At 43.3% G+C, this 17,536-nt stretch overlaps 1 protein-coding gene across 8 annotated transcripts in view; it reads right to left on the bottom strand.

Moving 5' to 3' along the window:
- Positions 1-17,536, bottom strand: part of ulk4 (unc-51 like kinase 4) — a 702,256-nt gene that overhangs the window by 658,478 nt on the left and 26,242 nt on the right. For all 8 annotated transcript variants that reach the window (XM_072283788.1, XM_072283790.1, XM_072283793.1 and 5 more), the window contains 3 exons: positions 15,200-15,301; positions 14,045-14,128; positions 386-461 (listed from right to left, as the gene is read on the bottom strand). In XM_072283788.1, the coding sequence (XP_072139889.1) occupies positions 386-461; positions 14,045-14,128; positions 15,200-15,301 (262 nt within the window). The remainder of the gene's footprint in view (positions 1-385; positions 462-14,044; positions 14,129-15,199; positions 15,302-17,536) is intronic.

Raw genomic sequence — 17,536 nt, 5'->3', positions numbered from 1 at the left:
GAATGTTCTATCTTTAACTTTATGATTTTTGGAGATCAGTTCATCTTCTACTCACTTAACTATTCACAGTAACAGAAATTTTGATCGGGGTGCCCGAACTTTTGCATGCCACTGTATATAAAGAAAGGCCAGTAACATCATGCATGATCCTACCCACCTTGCTCGTGGACCGTTTGTCCCACTCCCTATGTATGTATGTATGTTCTGACAGACATATACACATATTTCATTATTACATTCTCCTTTACACTTGTGTACTGGAAATGACATTAAACTGAATCTTGAATCTATGACAAACTGCAAGCCCACTTGAAATAAATACTGCAGTAACAATCACATATTTCACAATAGGATGACTTTTCTTAAAACCTCAATTCATTCAAACCTTTTGGAAGGGTCCTTCTGAAGCAATTCTCCAATCAAACCAACTAATGCAGGAGAAGGTTTTTGTCCAGTGGGTCCTAGGAGAAATAATATGCATTTTAAACTTGATAGTGGCTTGTTCTGGTTCTTGTAGTTGGTAAACATTTTCCAAGTCACCTCTCTGCAAAACTAGGCCAACTGGTAAACTCAGTTGCTGCAGCTGAAGAGACAGCAGTCACACAATTCAGGCAATATTCGATTCAGAAAACTAGACTGCTGCTCATGGAGAGAATCACATTTGCAAGTTCAGTACATCATTGTGCACATTCATTGTTTACTATGTTACAATAGTGAGTGCACTCAGCTGTGAAGCATATAAAGAAATAAATTACCATGATGCTATGGACCATCCCCAGATGAAATGGGCTCCATTTTTACAGATGTTCAGAAGCTTATTTCATCTTTAAAGTGAAAAGGACAAAGTCATTTAATGCAGTAGCCAGTACTGTAATGAATGACTGTTGAAGAACGCCAACTTAGATGAACATTTACATATAGACTTCCCCTGCTTAGTTGCAAAGGTACAGAATCAGAATGTTCCACATTTAGTGACTGTTTTTAATGTGCTTGAAATATTAGTGGATGTCTCATTGTTTAATGGAGCATCATTGCACAAGTTCCAGTAGAAGCAACTACTTGTCAGTTTCCTTAGAAATTATCTTAAATGGCCTCCCATGGTGAAATTGGCAGCCTGTGTTAAGAAGCAATGATGTCTGATTACTAAGGGAAGGTTACATTAATAAACAATAGACAACAGGTGCAGGAACACACATCAAAGTTGCTGGTGAACGCAGCAGGCCAGGCAGCATCTCTAGGAAGAGGAGTAGGCCATTGGGCCCTTCGATCCAGCACCACCATTCACTGTGATCATGGTTGATCATCCACAATCAGTACCCTGTTCCTGCCTTCTCCCCATATCCCTTGACTCCACTATCTTCAAGAGCTCTGTCTAACTCTTTCTTGAAAGAATCCAGAGAATTAGCCTCCACTGCCTTCTGAGGCAGAGCATTCCACAGATCCACAACCCTCTGTGTGAATAAGTTTTTCCTCAACTCCATTCTAAATGGCCTACCCCTTATTCTTAACCTGTGGCCTCTGGTTCTGGACTTCCCCCAGCATTGGGGACATGTTTCCTGCCTCCAGCATGTCCAATCCCTTAATAATCTTATATGTTTCAATCAGATCCCCTCTCATCCTTCTAATTTCCAGTGTATACAAGCCCAGTCGCTCCAATCTTTCAGCATATGACATTCCCACCATCCCTGGAATTAACCCAGTGAACCTACGCTACACTCCCCTCCATAGCAAGAATGTCCTTCCTCAAATTTGGAGACCAAAACTACACACAATACTCCAGGTGGGGTCTCACTAGGGCCTTGTACAACTGCAGAAGGACTTCTTTGATCCTATACTCAACTCCTCTTGTTATGAAGGCCAACATGCCATTAACTTTCTTCACTGCCTGCTGTACCTGTATGCTTACTTTCAGTGACTGATGAACAAGGACACCCAGATCTCGTTGTACTTCCCCTTTTCCTAACTTGACACCATTCAGATAGTGATCTGCCTTCCTGTTCTTGCCACCAAAGTGGATGACCTCACATTTATCCACATTAAACTGCATTTGCCATGCATCTGCCCACTCACCGGACCCGTCCAAGTCACCCTGCATTCTCATAACATCCTCCTCACATTTCACACTGTCACCCAGTTTTGTGTCATCTGCAAATTTGTTAATGTTACTTTTAATCCCTTCATCTAAATTATTAATGTATATTGTACAAACGTTTGTAAATAGCTGCGGTCCCAGCACCAAGCCTTGCAGTACCCCACTATTAACTGCCTGCCGTTCTGAAAAGGACCCGTTAATCCCTACTGTTTGTTTCCTGTCTGCCAACCAATTTTCTATCCATGTCAGTACCCTACCTTACCCTACAGGGATTTTTTTTTTTAAAAACAGGTTCTTATTTGAATTTACTAATATTTATGAGAGCTAGGTTGTAGTTTTGTGGTGTTCATAGGTAGTGCCTACATAAAAATACAAACCACTTTAAATTAAAAACATTACACATCTGAAAGGCAATATTCTGTGCTGGTCAATAATGGCTCAACATGGTTCATTTCAACTATGTCAGAAGGACAAGAAAAGAAGTGACAAGACACATTGATCTGACAGCAGTACAACGGGGCAGTGATCAAACTCACCCTGCAATATGAGAAGGACAAGATATAATCAGAAAAGACCATAAGACAGAGGAGCAGAATTAGGCCATTCAACCCATCGAGTCTAAGCCATTCCATCGTGGCTGATCCCAGATCCCACAACCCCATACACCTGCCTTCACACCATATCCTTTGATGCCCTGACTGATCAGTAAACTATCAACTTCTGTCTTAAATATACCCACAGTCTTAGCCTCCACTACAGTCTGTAGCAGAGTATTCCACAGATTCACTGTTCTCTGGCTAAAAAAAATTATTCCTCACCTCTGTTCTAAAAAGCCTCAATTTTGAGGTTGTGTTCTCTAGCTCTGGATACCTCCACCAGAGGAAATAGCTTCTCCATATCCACCCTATCTAGTCCTTTCAACATTCGGTATTTTTCAATGAGATCCCCCCTGCATTCTTCTAAATTGCAGTAAGTACAGTCCCAAAGCTGCCAAACACTCCTCATATGTTAACTACTTCATTCCCAGAATCATCCTCGTGAACCTCCTCTGGACTCTCTCCACTGACTACACATCCTTCTCCCCATTTAGATAATAGTCCACACTATTGTTTCTTTTACCAAAATGCATTATCATACATTTCCCAGCACTGTATTCCATCTGACACTTTTTGGTCCATTCTTCCAATCTGCCTAAGTCATGCTGCAATCGCATTGCTTTCTCAGCACTACCACCTCTCCACCTATCTTCATATCATCCACAAATTTTGCCACAAAGCCATCAATTCCATTATCCAAATCATTGACAAACAATGTGAAAAGTAGCAGTCCAATACTGACCCCAGAGGAACACCATTAGTCACTGGCAGCCAACCAGAAAAGGCCCCCTTTATTCCCACCCTCTGCCTCCTGCCTGCCAGCTATTCTTCTATCCATGCCAGTATCTTTCCTGTAATGCCATAGGATTTTATCCTGTTAAGCAGCCTCATGTGTGGCACCGTATCAAATGCCTTCTAGAAATACAAGTAAATGACATCCACTGCCTCTTCTTTGTCCACCTGGCTTGCTACTTCCTCTATCTTGCAGGATAAAGGGAATTACAGAGGTGTGAGAGAGGAGCTGGCCAAACTTGACTGAAAGGGAATACTAGCAGAGATGATGGCAGAGCAGTAATGGCTGGAGTTTCTGGGAGCAATCTGGAAGGATAGAATAGATACATCCGAGAAGTAGTATTCTAGTAGAGATCTGAGTTGAGACTGCTTCTTTTTACATTACATGTCAAAGATCTGTATGACAGAATTGATGGCAAAGTTTGCGGACGATACGAAGATAGGTGGAAGGGCAGGAAGTGTTAAGGAAGCAGATGGAGTACAGAAGGACTTAGACAGATTAAGATAATGAGCAAAGAGGTGGCAGATAGAATACAATGTCGGGAAGTGAACGATCATGTACTTTGGACTATTTTCTAAATGGAAGAAAATTCGAAAATTCAAAAATCCGAGGTACAAAGGGACTTGGGAGTCCTTGTGCAAGATTCCCTAAAGGTTAATTTGTAGGTTGAGTTGGTGTTGATGACAGCAAATGCAATGTTAGCATTCGTTTCAAAAGGACTAGAACATAACAGCAAGGTTGTAATGTTGAAGCTTTATATGGCACTGGTGATACTCACTTGGAGTATTGCGAGCAGTTTTGGGCCTCTTATCCAGGAACAGATATGCTGACATTGGAGAGGGTTCAAAGGAGGTTCACAAAAATGGTTCCTGGATTGAAAGGCTTATCATATGAGGAGCATTTGATGGCTCTGGGCCTGTACTCACTGGAATTCAGAAGAACAGGGGAGATCTCATTGAAACCTATCAGATGTCGAAATGCCTCAATAGAGTGGATGTGGAGAGGATGTTTCCTATGGAGGAGAATCTAGGAAGGATTCCATTTAGGACATCCATAATATAGGGACATCTATTTAGAATGGAGATGAGGAGGAATTTCTTTCACCAGGGAGTGGCAAATCTGTGGAATTCGTTGCCAGAGGCGTCTGTGGAGGCCAAGTCATTGGGTATATTTAAGGCGGAGGTTGATAGATCCTTGATTAGTCAGGGAATGTAAGGGTACAGGGAGAAGGGAGGAGATTGGGGCTAAGAGGGAACCGTTCCTATATCTTATTGTCATATGGTCTAATACAGGACACTGGGCCCACAACATCTGAGCCAAGCACAATACCAAATTAAACTAATTCCTTCTACCACAATATGTTCCATATACTTTAATTCCCTGCATAATCATATGCCTATCTAAAAGGCCTCTTGAATGCCATAATCACATTTCCTTCCATAAATACACCTGGCAGTCACTTCCAGCACCAACCACGCTCAGAATTTAAAAACTTTCCTTGCCTTCCTACTTTAAATTACCCTTTTTTACCTTAAAGCCATGCTTCTCAATTTTATAAACTACCACCAGTTCCAACAGTCACAGAAAGCAAGCCAATGTTTTCAAAATCTCCTAAAAGCTAATTCCCTCTAATCCAGGTTGTATCCTGGTAAACTTCTTCTGAGGCTTTCTACACCTGGACATCCTTTCTATAATGGGCTAACTAGAACTACATGCAGTATTCTGATTACAGTCTGAGCAAAATTTTATACAGCAGTAGCATGACCTCCTTACTCTCATATACAATGCCCTTAGCAACGAAGGCAAGCATACTATATCCCTTATTTACAACTCCAGCTTCTATATTCCCATTTTCAGGGAGATATAGTCTTGGACCTCAAGACTCCCCTGAACATTAATGTCGTTAAGGGCACTTCCATGAACTCTTCCATTACATTTAACCCATGTGCAACTCCTCACACATCTGGATTAAACTCCATTTTTTTGCCCATATTTATAACTGATCGATATAGAGTCATAGAAAAGTACAGCACAGAAACAGGCTTTTTCGGCAATCCAGTCCATCCCAAACCATTTAAACTGCCTACTCCCAGCAGACCTGCACCTTTGTCCTCCATACCCCTACCATCCAAATACTTATGCAAACTTCTCTGAAAACATTTGAAAGCAAGCTTGCACGTTCCACACTCTCACGATCCTGAGCGAAGAAATTTCCGCTCAACAAATTTCATGAGATATGCAGGTGATATTAAACCTGAGTCTCATCCATCTTCCTCTTAAACTTTTCACCTTTTACCCTTAACCCATGACCTCTAGTTGTAGTCCTACCCAACCTCAGTGGAAAAAGCCTGCTTGCATTTACCCTATATAATTTTGTTTACCTCTATCAAATTTCTCCTCAGTCTTCTATGTTAGAAGGAATAAAGTCCTAACCTATTCAATCTTTCCTTGTAAGTCAGATCCTCCAGCCCCAGCAACATCCTTGTAAATTTTCTCCATTTTTTTTTCAAGCTTATATACGTTTTTCCTGTATGTAGGCGACCAAAGCAGCACACAATACTCCAAATTAGGACTCACCAATGTCTTATACAACTTTAACACAACATCCCATCTCCCGTACTCAATATTTTGATTTGTGAAGGTCAATGTGCCAAAAACTTTCTTTACAACCCCATCTACCTGTGATGCCAGTTTCCATGAATTATGGACCTGTTCTCCCAGATCCCTTTGTTCTGCAGCGATCTTCAGTGCCCGACTATTCACTGTGGAACATCTACTCTGTTTGGTCCTACTGAAGCACAACACCTCGCACTAGTCTGCATTAAGTTCCATCTACCATTTTTTAGCCCATTTATCCAGCTGGCCCAGATCCCAACGCAAATTCTGATAGTCTTTCTTGCTGGGCATTACAACCCCAATCTTGGTGTCATCAGCAAAGCTGCTGATCCAGTTAACCACATTATCATCCAAGTCACTGATATACCTGACACTCCACTAGTCACAGGTCTCCAGTCAGAGATGCAAGCATCTACTCCCACTGTCTGGCTTCTCCCACAAAGCCAACGTCCAATCCAATTTACCACCCTATCTTGAATGCTGAGTGACTGAATCTTCTTGGTTCAGTAGAAGGGGATCAGTGATATCCCATGGTATCACTTTATGCCCTTCTTCACCCTGCATAAACCCACCAATCTTTGTGCCAGCAAACTTACTTACTAACCAGCTCATCCATATTCACATTCAACAACATACACAAAATGCTGGAGCATCTCAGCTGGTCAGGAAACATCTATCAAGGAAAATAAACAGTTAACATTTTAGGCTGATCAAGACCGGAAAGAAAGGGGCCAGAAGTCAGAATAAAGTGGTGTGGATGGGGTGGGGGGGGGGGGGTTGAGAAGGTTTTGGATAGGAAAGGACAGTGGAATAAAGGGAAGGTGAAGACAGAAAACATAGAAAATAGGTGCAGGAGTAGGCCATTCGGCCCTTCGAGACGGCACCGCCATTCAGTATGATCATGGCAGATCATCCAACTCAGAACCCTGTACCTGCCTTCCCTCCATACTCCCTGATCCCTTTAGCCACAAGGGCCATATCTAACTCCTTCTTAAATATAGCCAGTGAACTGGCCTCAACTGTTTCCTGTGGCAGAGAATTCCACAGATTCACCACTCTCTGTGTGAAGAAGATTTTCCTAATCTTGGTCCTAAAAGGCTTCCCCTTTATCCTCAAACCGTGACCCCTTGTTCTGGACTTCCCCAACATCGGGAACAAGTTTCCTGCAACTAGCCTGTCCAATCCCTTTAGGATTTTATACATTTCAATCAGATCCCCCCTCAATCTTCTAAATTCCAACGAGTACAAGCCCAGTTCATCCAGTCTTTCTTCATATGAAAATCCTGCCATCCCAGGAATCAATCTGGTGAACCTTCTTTGTACTCCCTCTATGGCAAGGATGTCTTTCCTCAGATTAGGGGACCAAAACTGCACGCAATACTCCAGGTGTGGTCTCTCCAAGGCCTTGTACAACTGCAGTAGTACCTCCCTGCTCCTGTACTCGAATCCTCTCGCTATAAATGCCAGCATACCATTCGCCTTTTTCACCGCCTGCTGTACCTGCATGCCCACTTTCAATGACTGGTGTATAATGACACCCAGGTCTCGTTGCACCTCCCCTTTTCCTAATCGGCCACCATTCAGATAATAATCTGTTTTCCTATTTTTGCCACCAAAGTGGATAACTTCACATTTATCTACATTAAATTGCACCTGCCATGAATTTGCCCACTCACCCAACCTATCCAAGTCACCCTGCATCCTCTTAGCATCCTCCTCACAGCTAACACTGCCACCCAGCTTCGTGTCATCCGCAAACTTGGAGATGCTGCATTTAATTCCCTCATCAAAGTCATTAATATATATTGTAAACAACTGGGGTCCCAGCACTGAGCCTTGCGGTACCCCACTAGTCACTGCCTGCCATTCTGAAAAGGTCCCTGAAAAGGAAGGAGGTAATAGACAAACCATGAGGGCAGGTGGTGTCAGAGCTGGTAAATTTGAGGGCAGGGTGGAAGTTCGAGGCAAAGTTAATGAAATTTACGAGCTCTGCATGGTGCAAGAAGCACCAATGCAGTTTCAATGTAGCAGAAGAGGACTTGGGCAGCATTGCAATTGTAAGCTTGGAACATGCACTGTTCCATGTAGCTGACAAAAAGACAGGCAGAGAGGAGAACATCAAGCGCCCATGATTGCACCTTTGGTCTGGTGAAAGTGGAAAGAGCCTGAAGAGAAATTGTTGAGGGTAAGTACCAGTTCTGCCAGACAGAGGAGGGTGATGTTGGAAAGGAACTGGTTAGGTCTGTTGTCCAAAAGGCCTTCCTGAAGGGGATTTAAAGTGTACAGAACTGGACATCCATAGTGAAAATAAGACAGTCAGGGCCAGGGAACTAAAAGTTGTTGAATTATGGAGTGCAGATGACATGCCAGAGATGCAGATGGGAAAGGACTGAATGAAGAGCTACAAAATGGAGTCAAAGTATGTGGGCAAGAGTTCAGTGGGACAAGAACAGGAAGAAACTACGGGTCTACCAGGACAGCTAGCTTTGGGATCTTAGGTGGGAATCAGAAGCAAGCCGTGCAGAGTATGAGAACTACGAGGTTGGCGGCAGTAGAGAGATCTCCAAAGGCCGTGAGGATGGTGATGGTGCAGGGCATAATGTCCTGGTGCTTCTTAGCAGGGTCCTGTTTAAGGGGTAGTTAAGAGGAGATGTGAAAAGATGCCCACCTGCTTACTTTCCCCTCATTCAGTCAACTATCACCTGCGAACTTGTACTCCTCCCACTCCCTCCACCATCTTATTCTGCCTTCTTCCTCTTTTCTTACCAGACCCGATGAAGAATCTCAGCCCAAAACATCAACTGCTTTTGTCCCCCCATGGATGCTGCCTGACCTGCAAAGTTCCTGCTGCTTGAACATTTTGTGCGTGTTGGGTCAAGATTTCTAGCACCTGCAGAATTTCTTGTATCTCTACTTTTTCATCCAAGTAATTTATACAAATCAATACAGACGTCTCAGCACAGACCATTGCAAAATACCAATGATCACAGATCTCCAGCCAGGGACGCATCCCAGGGCGAGTACTCAGGATGTGCATGGCATAACTGGCAGGTGTGTTTATAGTCATTTTTAATCTCTAACTCTCCCAGTGTAGAGTGCCCTCCTGCTTCAAAACATCCACCATTGTTCTTGTGCCTGAAAGGACCAAGGTAACATGTGTGACTGGCATCCTGTCACAATCACCTCAATAATAAGCAAATGCTTTGAGAAGCTGATCATGGACGACACCTGCAGCATGCTGCCACCCATACTGGACCACCTACAACTCAACACCATGAGGGAGGGAGGAGAAGATGGCGGCGCGACGCAGCGCGCGCAGCCTCTCCGGTGAATGATATCTGTAATCTGTCAAGGAGGGGACCGTGCACAATTCTGATTTGATGGAGACGGACATGAGAGTACAGAGGAACATCTGGAGAAACTTCTGAAATGCCCACTTCGCTGCCGCTGCTACTGTGTGGTAACCGGAATCTCCGGAGCAGAAGGCCCCGAATCCTTGGCTTTGCTTGTTTCAGCAGCCGGGGCAAGGTCAAAGGCGCTCGGCAGAGGATGGCGCTCGGGAGGCTTTATCAGACTGATCGGAAGCTCGATGTTTTCCGACGGACGGACTCAGTGTCAGCTGCGGTCGGCTGCTTCCAAGGTATCAGCAAGTTGATGGTACCTGGAGGTTTATGGCAGGGAGTTTCTCCCTTTTGCCGCCTGCTATCGGGGACTCGGGAGTCGATCGACTCGGGGACTTTGAGACTTTTTTTTACCGTGCCCATTGTTTGTTCTTCATCAAATTATAGTCTTGTTTTGCACTGCTGTAACTATATGTTATAATTATGTGGTTCTGTCAGTGTTAGTCTTTGGTTTGTCCTGTTTTCTGTGATATCACTCTGGAGAAACATTAGATTATGAAGACACGTAATTATTGTCATTTAGTAATGCATGCATTAAGAAATGATACATTATTTCCTCTGGTGTGATATCACAAAAACACAAGACAAACCAAGACTAAAAAAAACTGACAAAACCACATAATTATAACATATAGTTACAACAGTGCACAATACCATAACTTGATGAAGAAGTCCGTGAGTTCAGTAACATTCAAAGTTTCTCAAATGTCCCACATCTCACGCAGACGGGAGAAGGAAGAACTCTCCCTGCCATGCCGACCACAATCCGACTCTGAGTCATCCGAAAACTTCGAGGTCTGATCAGCTCTCCGACACCGAGTACTGAATGTCATCTCTGTCCGAGCGATTCGACCTCTTTCTCAGTCGCCAAAAGCAGGCAAGGCCAGGGATTTTGAGGCCTACCCGCCGAATGATTCCCGACCGCGCAGTAACAACAGCAGCAAACGAACGTTTCAGAAATTTCTCCAGATGTTCCTCTGTGCTTTCACGTCCATTCTCCATCAAATCAGAATTGCCCACGGCACCTATTTAACAGATACAACATCATTTTTCACCGGAGAGCTGCACACACGCAGTGCGCTGCCATCTTCTCCTCCCGCCATTGTAACATTGTATCATTTCTTAATGCATGTGTGCATTTCTAAATGACAATAAAAGAGGACTGAGTGTTCTCATAATCTAATTCGTCTACTGACACAACCGATCGACAGATGATGCAATAGCCTCAGTTCTACACACCGTCCTTACACATCTGGAGAAGGATGCTTATGTGAGAATGCTGTTCTTGGACTACAATTCAGCATACAACACCATAATTCCTTCCAGGCTTGACAAGAAGCTCAGAGAGCTCGGCCTTAATGCTGCCTTGAGCATCTGGATCCTGGACTTCCCATCAGATTGCAAGCAGGTGGTAAGAGTGGGCACCCTCACCTCTTCCTCTCTGACCCTCAACAAAGGTGCTCCTCAGGGCTGTATCCTAAGCCCCCTCCTTTACTTTCTATATACCCATGACTGCGTCACCACCCACAGCTCCAAACTGCTAATTAAATGTGCTGATGACACTACATTGATTGGCTTTATCTCAAATAATAATGAGGCAGCCTACAGAGAAGAAGTCATCACCCTGACACAGTGGTGTCAAGAAAACAACCTCTCCCTCAGTGTCACAAGAAGAAAGGAGCTGGTTGTGGATCACAGGAGGAATAGAAATAAGCTAACCCCTATTGACATCAATGGATCTGGGGTTGAGAGGGTGAACAGCTTTAAGTTCCTCAGCATACCCATCACCGAGGATCTCACGTGGTCTCTACATACCGGCTGCGTTGTGAAAAGAGCACAACACCACCTCCTTTACCTCAGACAGTTGAGGAAGTTTAGTATGGGCGTCCACATCCAAAGAACTTTCTACAGGGGCACAATTGAGAGCATCCTGACTGGCTGCATCACTGCCTGGTATGGGAACTGTACCTCCCTCAATCACAAGACTCTGCAGAGAGTGGTGTGGACAGCCCAGCACATCTGTAGATGTAAACTTCCCACTATTCAGGACATTTACAAAGACAGGTGTGTAAAAAGGGCTCAAAGGATCCTTGGGGGCCCGAGTCACCCCAATCATTAACTGTTCCAGCTGCTACCATCCAGGAAACAGTACCGCAACATGAAAGCCAGGACCAACAGGCACCCAGACAGCTTCTTCCACCAGGCCATCAGACTGATTAATTCCCGCTGATACAATGGTATTTCTACGCTATACTGACTGTCCTGTTGTACATCATATTTATTACAAATTACTATAAATTGCACATTACACATTTAGACTGAGACGTAATGTAAAGATTTTTACACATGTATGTGAAGGATGTAAGAAATAAAGTCAACTCAATTCAAAAGAATAACAGTCTACCACGACTACCGTCTGTCTTTTGTAAGCAAGCAAATTTCAAATCCAGACTACCAAGTCACAGTAGATCCCAGGCATCTTAATCATCCCAATCAACCTACCTTGAGGTACCTTGTCGAAAGCCTTACAGAAGTCGATATAGACAGCATCCCTTTCCTTATCCTCAATCACCTTGCTCACCTCCTCAAAAAGTTGTGAAGGAGAAGGTGGACGGTTAAGAGGAAGGCGGATGAAGTGAGAAGCTGATAGGTGGAAGAGGTAAAGGGCTGAAGAGGGAGGGATCTGATAGGAGAGGAAAGTGGACCATGGGAGAAAAAGGAGAGGCACGAGAGGGAGGTGAGAAGAGAAGGAGTGAGAGGGGAGTCAGAGTGGGAAATGGAAAAAGAGAGAAGGGGAGGGAGGGAAGAGAAATTACCGGAAATTTTGAGAGATCAACATTCATGCAATCAGGTTGAAGGCTACCTCAACAGAATACGAGGTGTTACTCCTCCAACCTGAGAGTGGCCTCATTGTGGCAGTGGAGGCTATAGGCCAACATATCAAAATGGGAATAGAATGTAGAATTAAAATGGATGGCCACTGTGAAAACCTGTCTTCTGTTATGGATAGAGAGAAGGTGCTTAACAAATTGCCCCCGTCCCGATCTACATTGTGTCTCAGTGTTGTACTGGAGGCCATAATGGAAACACATGCTGCAGTGAAAAAGCCCAACACACTCACAGGTGAAGTGTCGCCTCATCAGGAAGAACTATTTATGGCCCTGAATGGTGGTGAGAGAGGAGGTGTGGGGGCAGGTCCAGCTCATCCTGCTTGCAGGGATAAGTGCAGGGAGGTAAATCAGTGGGAAGAGATGAATGGAGAAGGAACTTCTGGAGGTGGAGCGGAGAAACGATGGCGCTAAATGGCGACTCCTTTGCTTGCATCTTCAGAAACAGCTCTATTTCCATCTTTAATATCTTTATTTTTCCCTTTCAGGGTTCTTTTGAAGACCCTGACCTGGAGCTAAATGCTGACATCAGTTCTTTGCAGGAATGGGACCCATTCTCAGGGTTTCACAACTGGCCGCTGTTCAGCACGCCAAGGGCTCAGCCTAAGAGTCTCGCTCAGATTTGGAAGCCTGGGATCTAGGGGCTTTGGAGATGGGTGGATCGAGGGTCCGTGTCACGGCAGACCTGTGTGTCTTCGGGGGTGTCGAAATATCTACAGCCGTGAGCCCAGAGACCTGAGATCTTTTGAGATCTTCAGGCACAGAGCTCGGAAAAAGAGACGTCACACACTTTTAACAACGTAAACCACAAGTTGTTTATGATGTCTCCCCGCTCACTGGGAAAACGGTGACACCTCTTTCTCCCTCATTAGGGAGAGAGAGAGCCTGTGGTATGTCGTATACCGGGTGAAATGCGAAGTCTTTGGAGTAACTGCAAATCTGTGCCTTTGCTCATGTTTGAGTGCTCAGCGGCGGGTGCCGATGCTTTTTTTAATGCCAGTGGGGGGGAGGGGGGATTGTTGCTTGCTGCCGTTTACATGCAGGAGGGAGGGGAGCTGGGGGGGGACTTTGGGGTTTTAACATTTAACTTTGGGGCACTCCTCTGTTTTAGTGGATGGTTGTGAAGCAAAAGCGTTCCAGGATGTATATTGTATACATTTCTCTGATATTAAATTGGACCTTTGAACCTTTGAAGTCACTCAAGTATGGATGTAGTTAAGTCAAGAGATACAAAAATCACAAACGAGCATTTTGCCAGTAATTATGGAGTCAGAGAGATACAACATGGAAGCAGAAGGCTGAATCCATGCCAATCGTCACCACTTATTTTCACTTATTACACATTATTCCTATATTTATATATACACCACATTCTCATCTTCAGATCCTATCACTTAGACACGAGAGGTAATTCAAAGGGGCCACCTAACCTACCTACTAACCCAAAAATCTTGGGGAAATCGGAAGAAACTAGAGCACCTGGCGGAAACCCACATAGTCACAGAGAGAACATGTAAACCAGACCACACAGGCAGAACCAAACATAGTACTGAAATAGGGCTCTGGTAATGTGAGGCAACTGTTCAGATGAGGCAGTGCAGGACAGTTACCAAGCATTGGCTTAAACAATTCACAAAATATTTGAAGATTTACTGAACCTTGAGGTCTGAGTGGTGGTGGATCTTCATGCAAAATCATCTCCACCAACGCAGACAAATTTTCTGAGAAAAATGGTGGTTTTCCTGTTGATTTAAAAGACAATGAACAAATTTGAATGCCATCAACAACACGTCTCTATATGATCACAATTTCCCTGCATCAATCCAAAAAACACCTTTCATTCGTTTTCTGTCTCTACAAATTATAGAATAATTTAATTACGTTGCAGAATTACACAAAAGCATAGTTTAGGGCTGTTTATATCTATCCATCAGCAGTTTTTTTTTATTTCTGTGCTCAAAAAATCAAATATGATAACGGTGGATCATTAAATTTTTCCCATAAAACCACAAGTCTTAGGAACAGAATCAGACCATTCAGCCATTCAAGTCCATTCCACCATTCCATTATAGCTGACCTATTATCTCTCTCAACCTGTTCTCCCATCTTCTCCCCGTAACCTTTGACGCCCTTACTAATCAAGAACCTGCCAGCCTCCACCTTAAACATACGCAATGACTTGGCCTCTTCACCCGTCTGTGGCAATGAATTCAATAGATTCACCGCCCTCTGGCAAAAGAAATTCCTTCTTATCTCTGTTTTAAAGCGATATCCTTCTATTCGGAGGCTGTGCCTTCCCAATTTACCTCAGAATAGCATCAGTTATTCCATGATGAATAAGGTAAAACAAGTTGCACAGTAAGTGCTGAGGTAAAATGTCCAATGTCCCCCAGCCCCAAAGGTTCAGCTTTATTGTAAGCTGGGGCATTTCTCCAATTTCCCATGGATGGAATTGTTAATTATAGATTAGTGTCAATAGTCATTGAATTTTATTTTATTTAGCTGTATGAACATTACATAACTATGAAATGCAAAAACAGAATTATGTAATGCATTATTTGTGTTATCCTTCTGTTGTAACAAACCAATCACATGCACACAAGATTTTAACTTTCCATTCACCAATTGTATTTGACGTTTTGTATTTTAAGCATCTTTAATTACAACAATACAAGTCAGCAGTCTCCCACCTCAGAACTTCAAAAATTGCAAAGATCAAAATGGTTTTATGAATTGTCACCAATAAACAAGACAATATAAACCCTTTATGAATCTGCCTGAGAGAATAGAAGTGAACATGTATCAAAACAAACCTGTAAACATTTCATAAAGTACACAGCCTAGAGACCATAAATCACTGATTGGAGAGCAATCTTCACCCTTCACAACTTCAGGAGCCATATACAGTGTAGACCCTATTAGGACAGATAATTCAAATGACATGTCAAAATACCATGAATAGCACTCAGTTTCTTGAAACCAAAGAATGCGATTTCCCTTCTCCACCATTGATGCTGCCCTTACTCACATATCTTTCATTTGTCAGACATCCACCCTCACCTTAACAGTGAAAGAGTTCCTCTTGTCCTCACCCATCACCCCATGAACCTCCACTTGAACACATCATTCTCTGCAACTTGATTGGATACTTTGCAAAGTCATCTTCAGTATCACTTTAATCTTTGGGTTATTCTGGAAATGATTCATTGCTTAACTAGCTGTTCAAGTTGTCCCTCTTCACCCTATAGACCTCTCAATCTTTTTAGGTGATCATTTTAGAGAATATGCCATGCAATTTTATTATTTTGAAGCGCAAAGTACTTCACAAATGACCTTCATAGGTCAAGGTATTGACTGTAAGAGTTGGGACATCATCATGCAGCTGGTCAAAATTTTGCAGTATTATATACTGTTCTCATTGCCACACAGTGGGAAGGGTGTGACAGCAATAAACAGAGTGCAGAGGAGATTCGCCACGATGCTGCATGGAATAGAATGCAGAGTTTATTCTCACTGGATCATAGGAGACTAAGGAATGAGCTTATAGAAGTTTACAAAATTATGGGGGACATTTGGAGAATAGAAAGAATCACTGCCCTACGGCAAAGGAGTCTACAACAGAGGACACGGGTTTAAGGTGAGATGTGAGAAGTTTAAAGAAGATCCGAAGAGTATATTTTTCAAACAAAATGCACTGAAAATATGAAGTGCCTGAGGTGGTGCTGGGAGCAGATACATTATAATGCTTAAAAGGTATTTGGACAGATTCTAGGGTAGGAAAGGCATAGAAGGATATAAGCATATGGAAATAATGTAGATAGGCATAAAATTCAGCATGGATGAGGTAGATCAAAAAGGCCCATTTCTGTGTTGAACAATTCCATGATGACATTTCCCACGCTAGTCTTACTGATTGATCGACTGAGATACTGTGTGGAACAGGCTCTTCCAGCCCTTCGAGCTGCACTGCCCAGCAATCCCCCAATTTAATCCCAGCCTAGTCACGGGAGAATTTACAATGACCAATTAACCTACCAAAAGGTACGTCTTTGGACTGTGGGAGGGAACCAGAGCACCCAGAGGAAACCCACACGGTCACAGGGAGAACATACAAACTCCTTACAGGCAGCATCAGGAATCGAACCTGGGTCACTGGCACTGTAAAGCATTGTGATAAACACCAAGCTACTGCGCTGGCCTGTCTGAACTAAATGTATAATGCCAATGTTACACGTCATTCACAACACAAAAAATATATATCCACGCCTCTAAAATAGAAACAAGGAAAGTCTTACGTCCAGAACCTTGGCAATATAATTGCTCAAATCTGATTCTGAAGAAGAGGAAACAATGCTGAAAATGTTCAAGTTGGGATTGGACATGGTTGTGAATGAGACCATGGAAACGCAGCTCACATGAGTTATGAAAAAAACTTAAAATGCTCCAAGAATATAATCCTGATATTTATGATTCATGAGCACCTACATGGATAATAGCAAAGGCTACAGGATCAAACAATACAAACACGAAGAAATATGCAGATGCTGGAATTTCAAGCAACACTCATAAAAGTTGCTGGTGAACGCAGCAGGCCAGGCAGCATCTCTAGGAAGAGGTACAGTCGACGTTTCGGGCTGAGACCCTTCGTCAGGACTAACTGAAAGAAGAGCTAGTAAGAGATTAACAATAACTCAGTTGCAATGCCTGGGCCTTATGCTTCAGATAAATACTAGTTACAACACCTGCCTTTTTATTTTGCAATGCAAAATGTACTTTATGTACTAGTGTCATATGTATTATTGACTGACTCACTAATCAGCCTGGCATCTGAGCAAGCATTGAGCCCCACTCACATTCCAGAGTGCGAATGGGGTGTACTCCTAGCCATGAATGTGGGGTGCAGCAAGATCCAGGGTTTGGTCCCACAGCTTCATGCATCAGGAGTGTAGGTAAGTTTGTGACCAGAGCTGGGATCCAGAGTGAATGCATACTTCCCACTCCCTTTAAGCTCTCCAGATACATATGATTCTTTTACACTGCTGTGTTACTTGTAAAGTTAGATAGAGTTCTTTGAGGAGGTGACCAGACATATAGATGAGGGAAGTGCAGTGGATGTGATCTATATGGATTTTAGTAAGGCATTTGACAAG

This window comes from Mobula birostris, chromosome 19, assembly GCF_030028105.1.
Source record: "Mobula birostris isolate sMobBir1 chromosome 19, sMobBir1.hap1, whole genome shotgun sequence".
Classification (NCBI taxonomy): Eukaryota; Metazoa; Chordata; class Chondrichthyes; order Myliobatiformes; family Myliobatidae; genus Mobula; species Mobula birostris.
The sequence above is the reverse complement of the archived record's forward strand: the minus strand, read 5'-3'. Positions and strand labels throughout refer to the sequence as shown.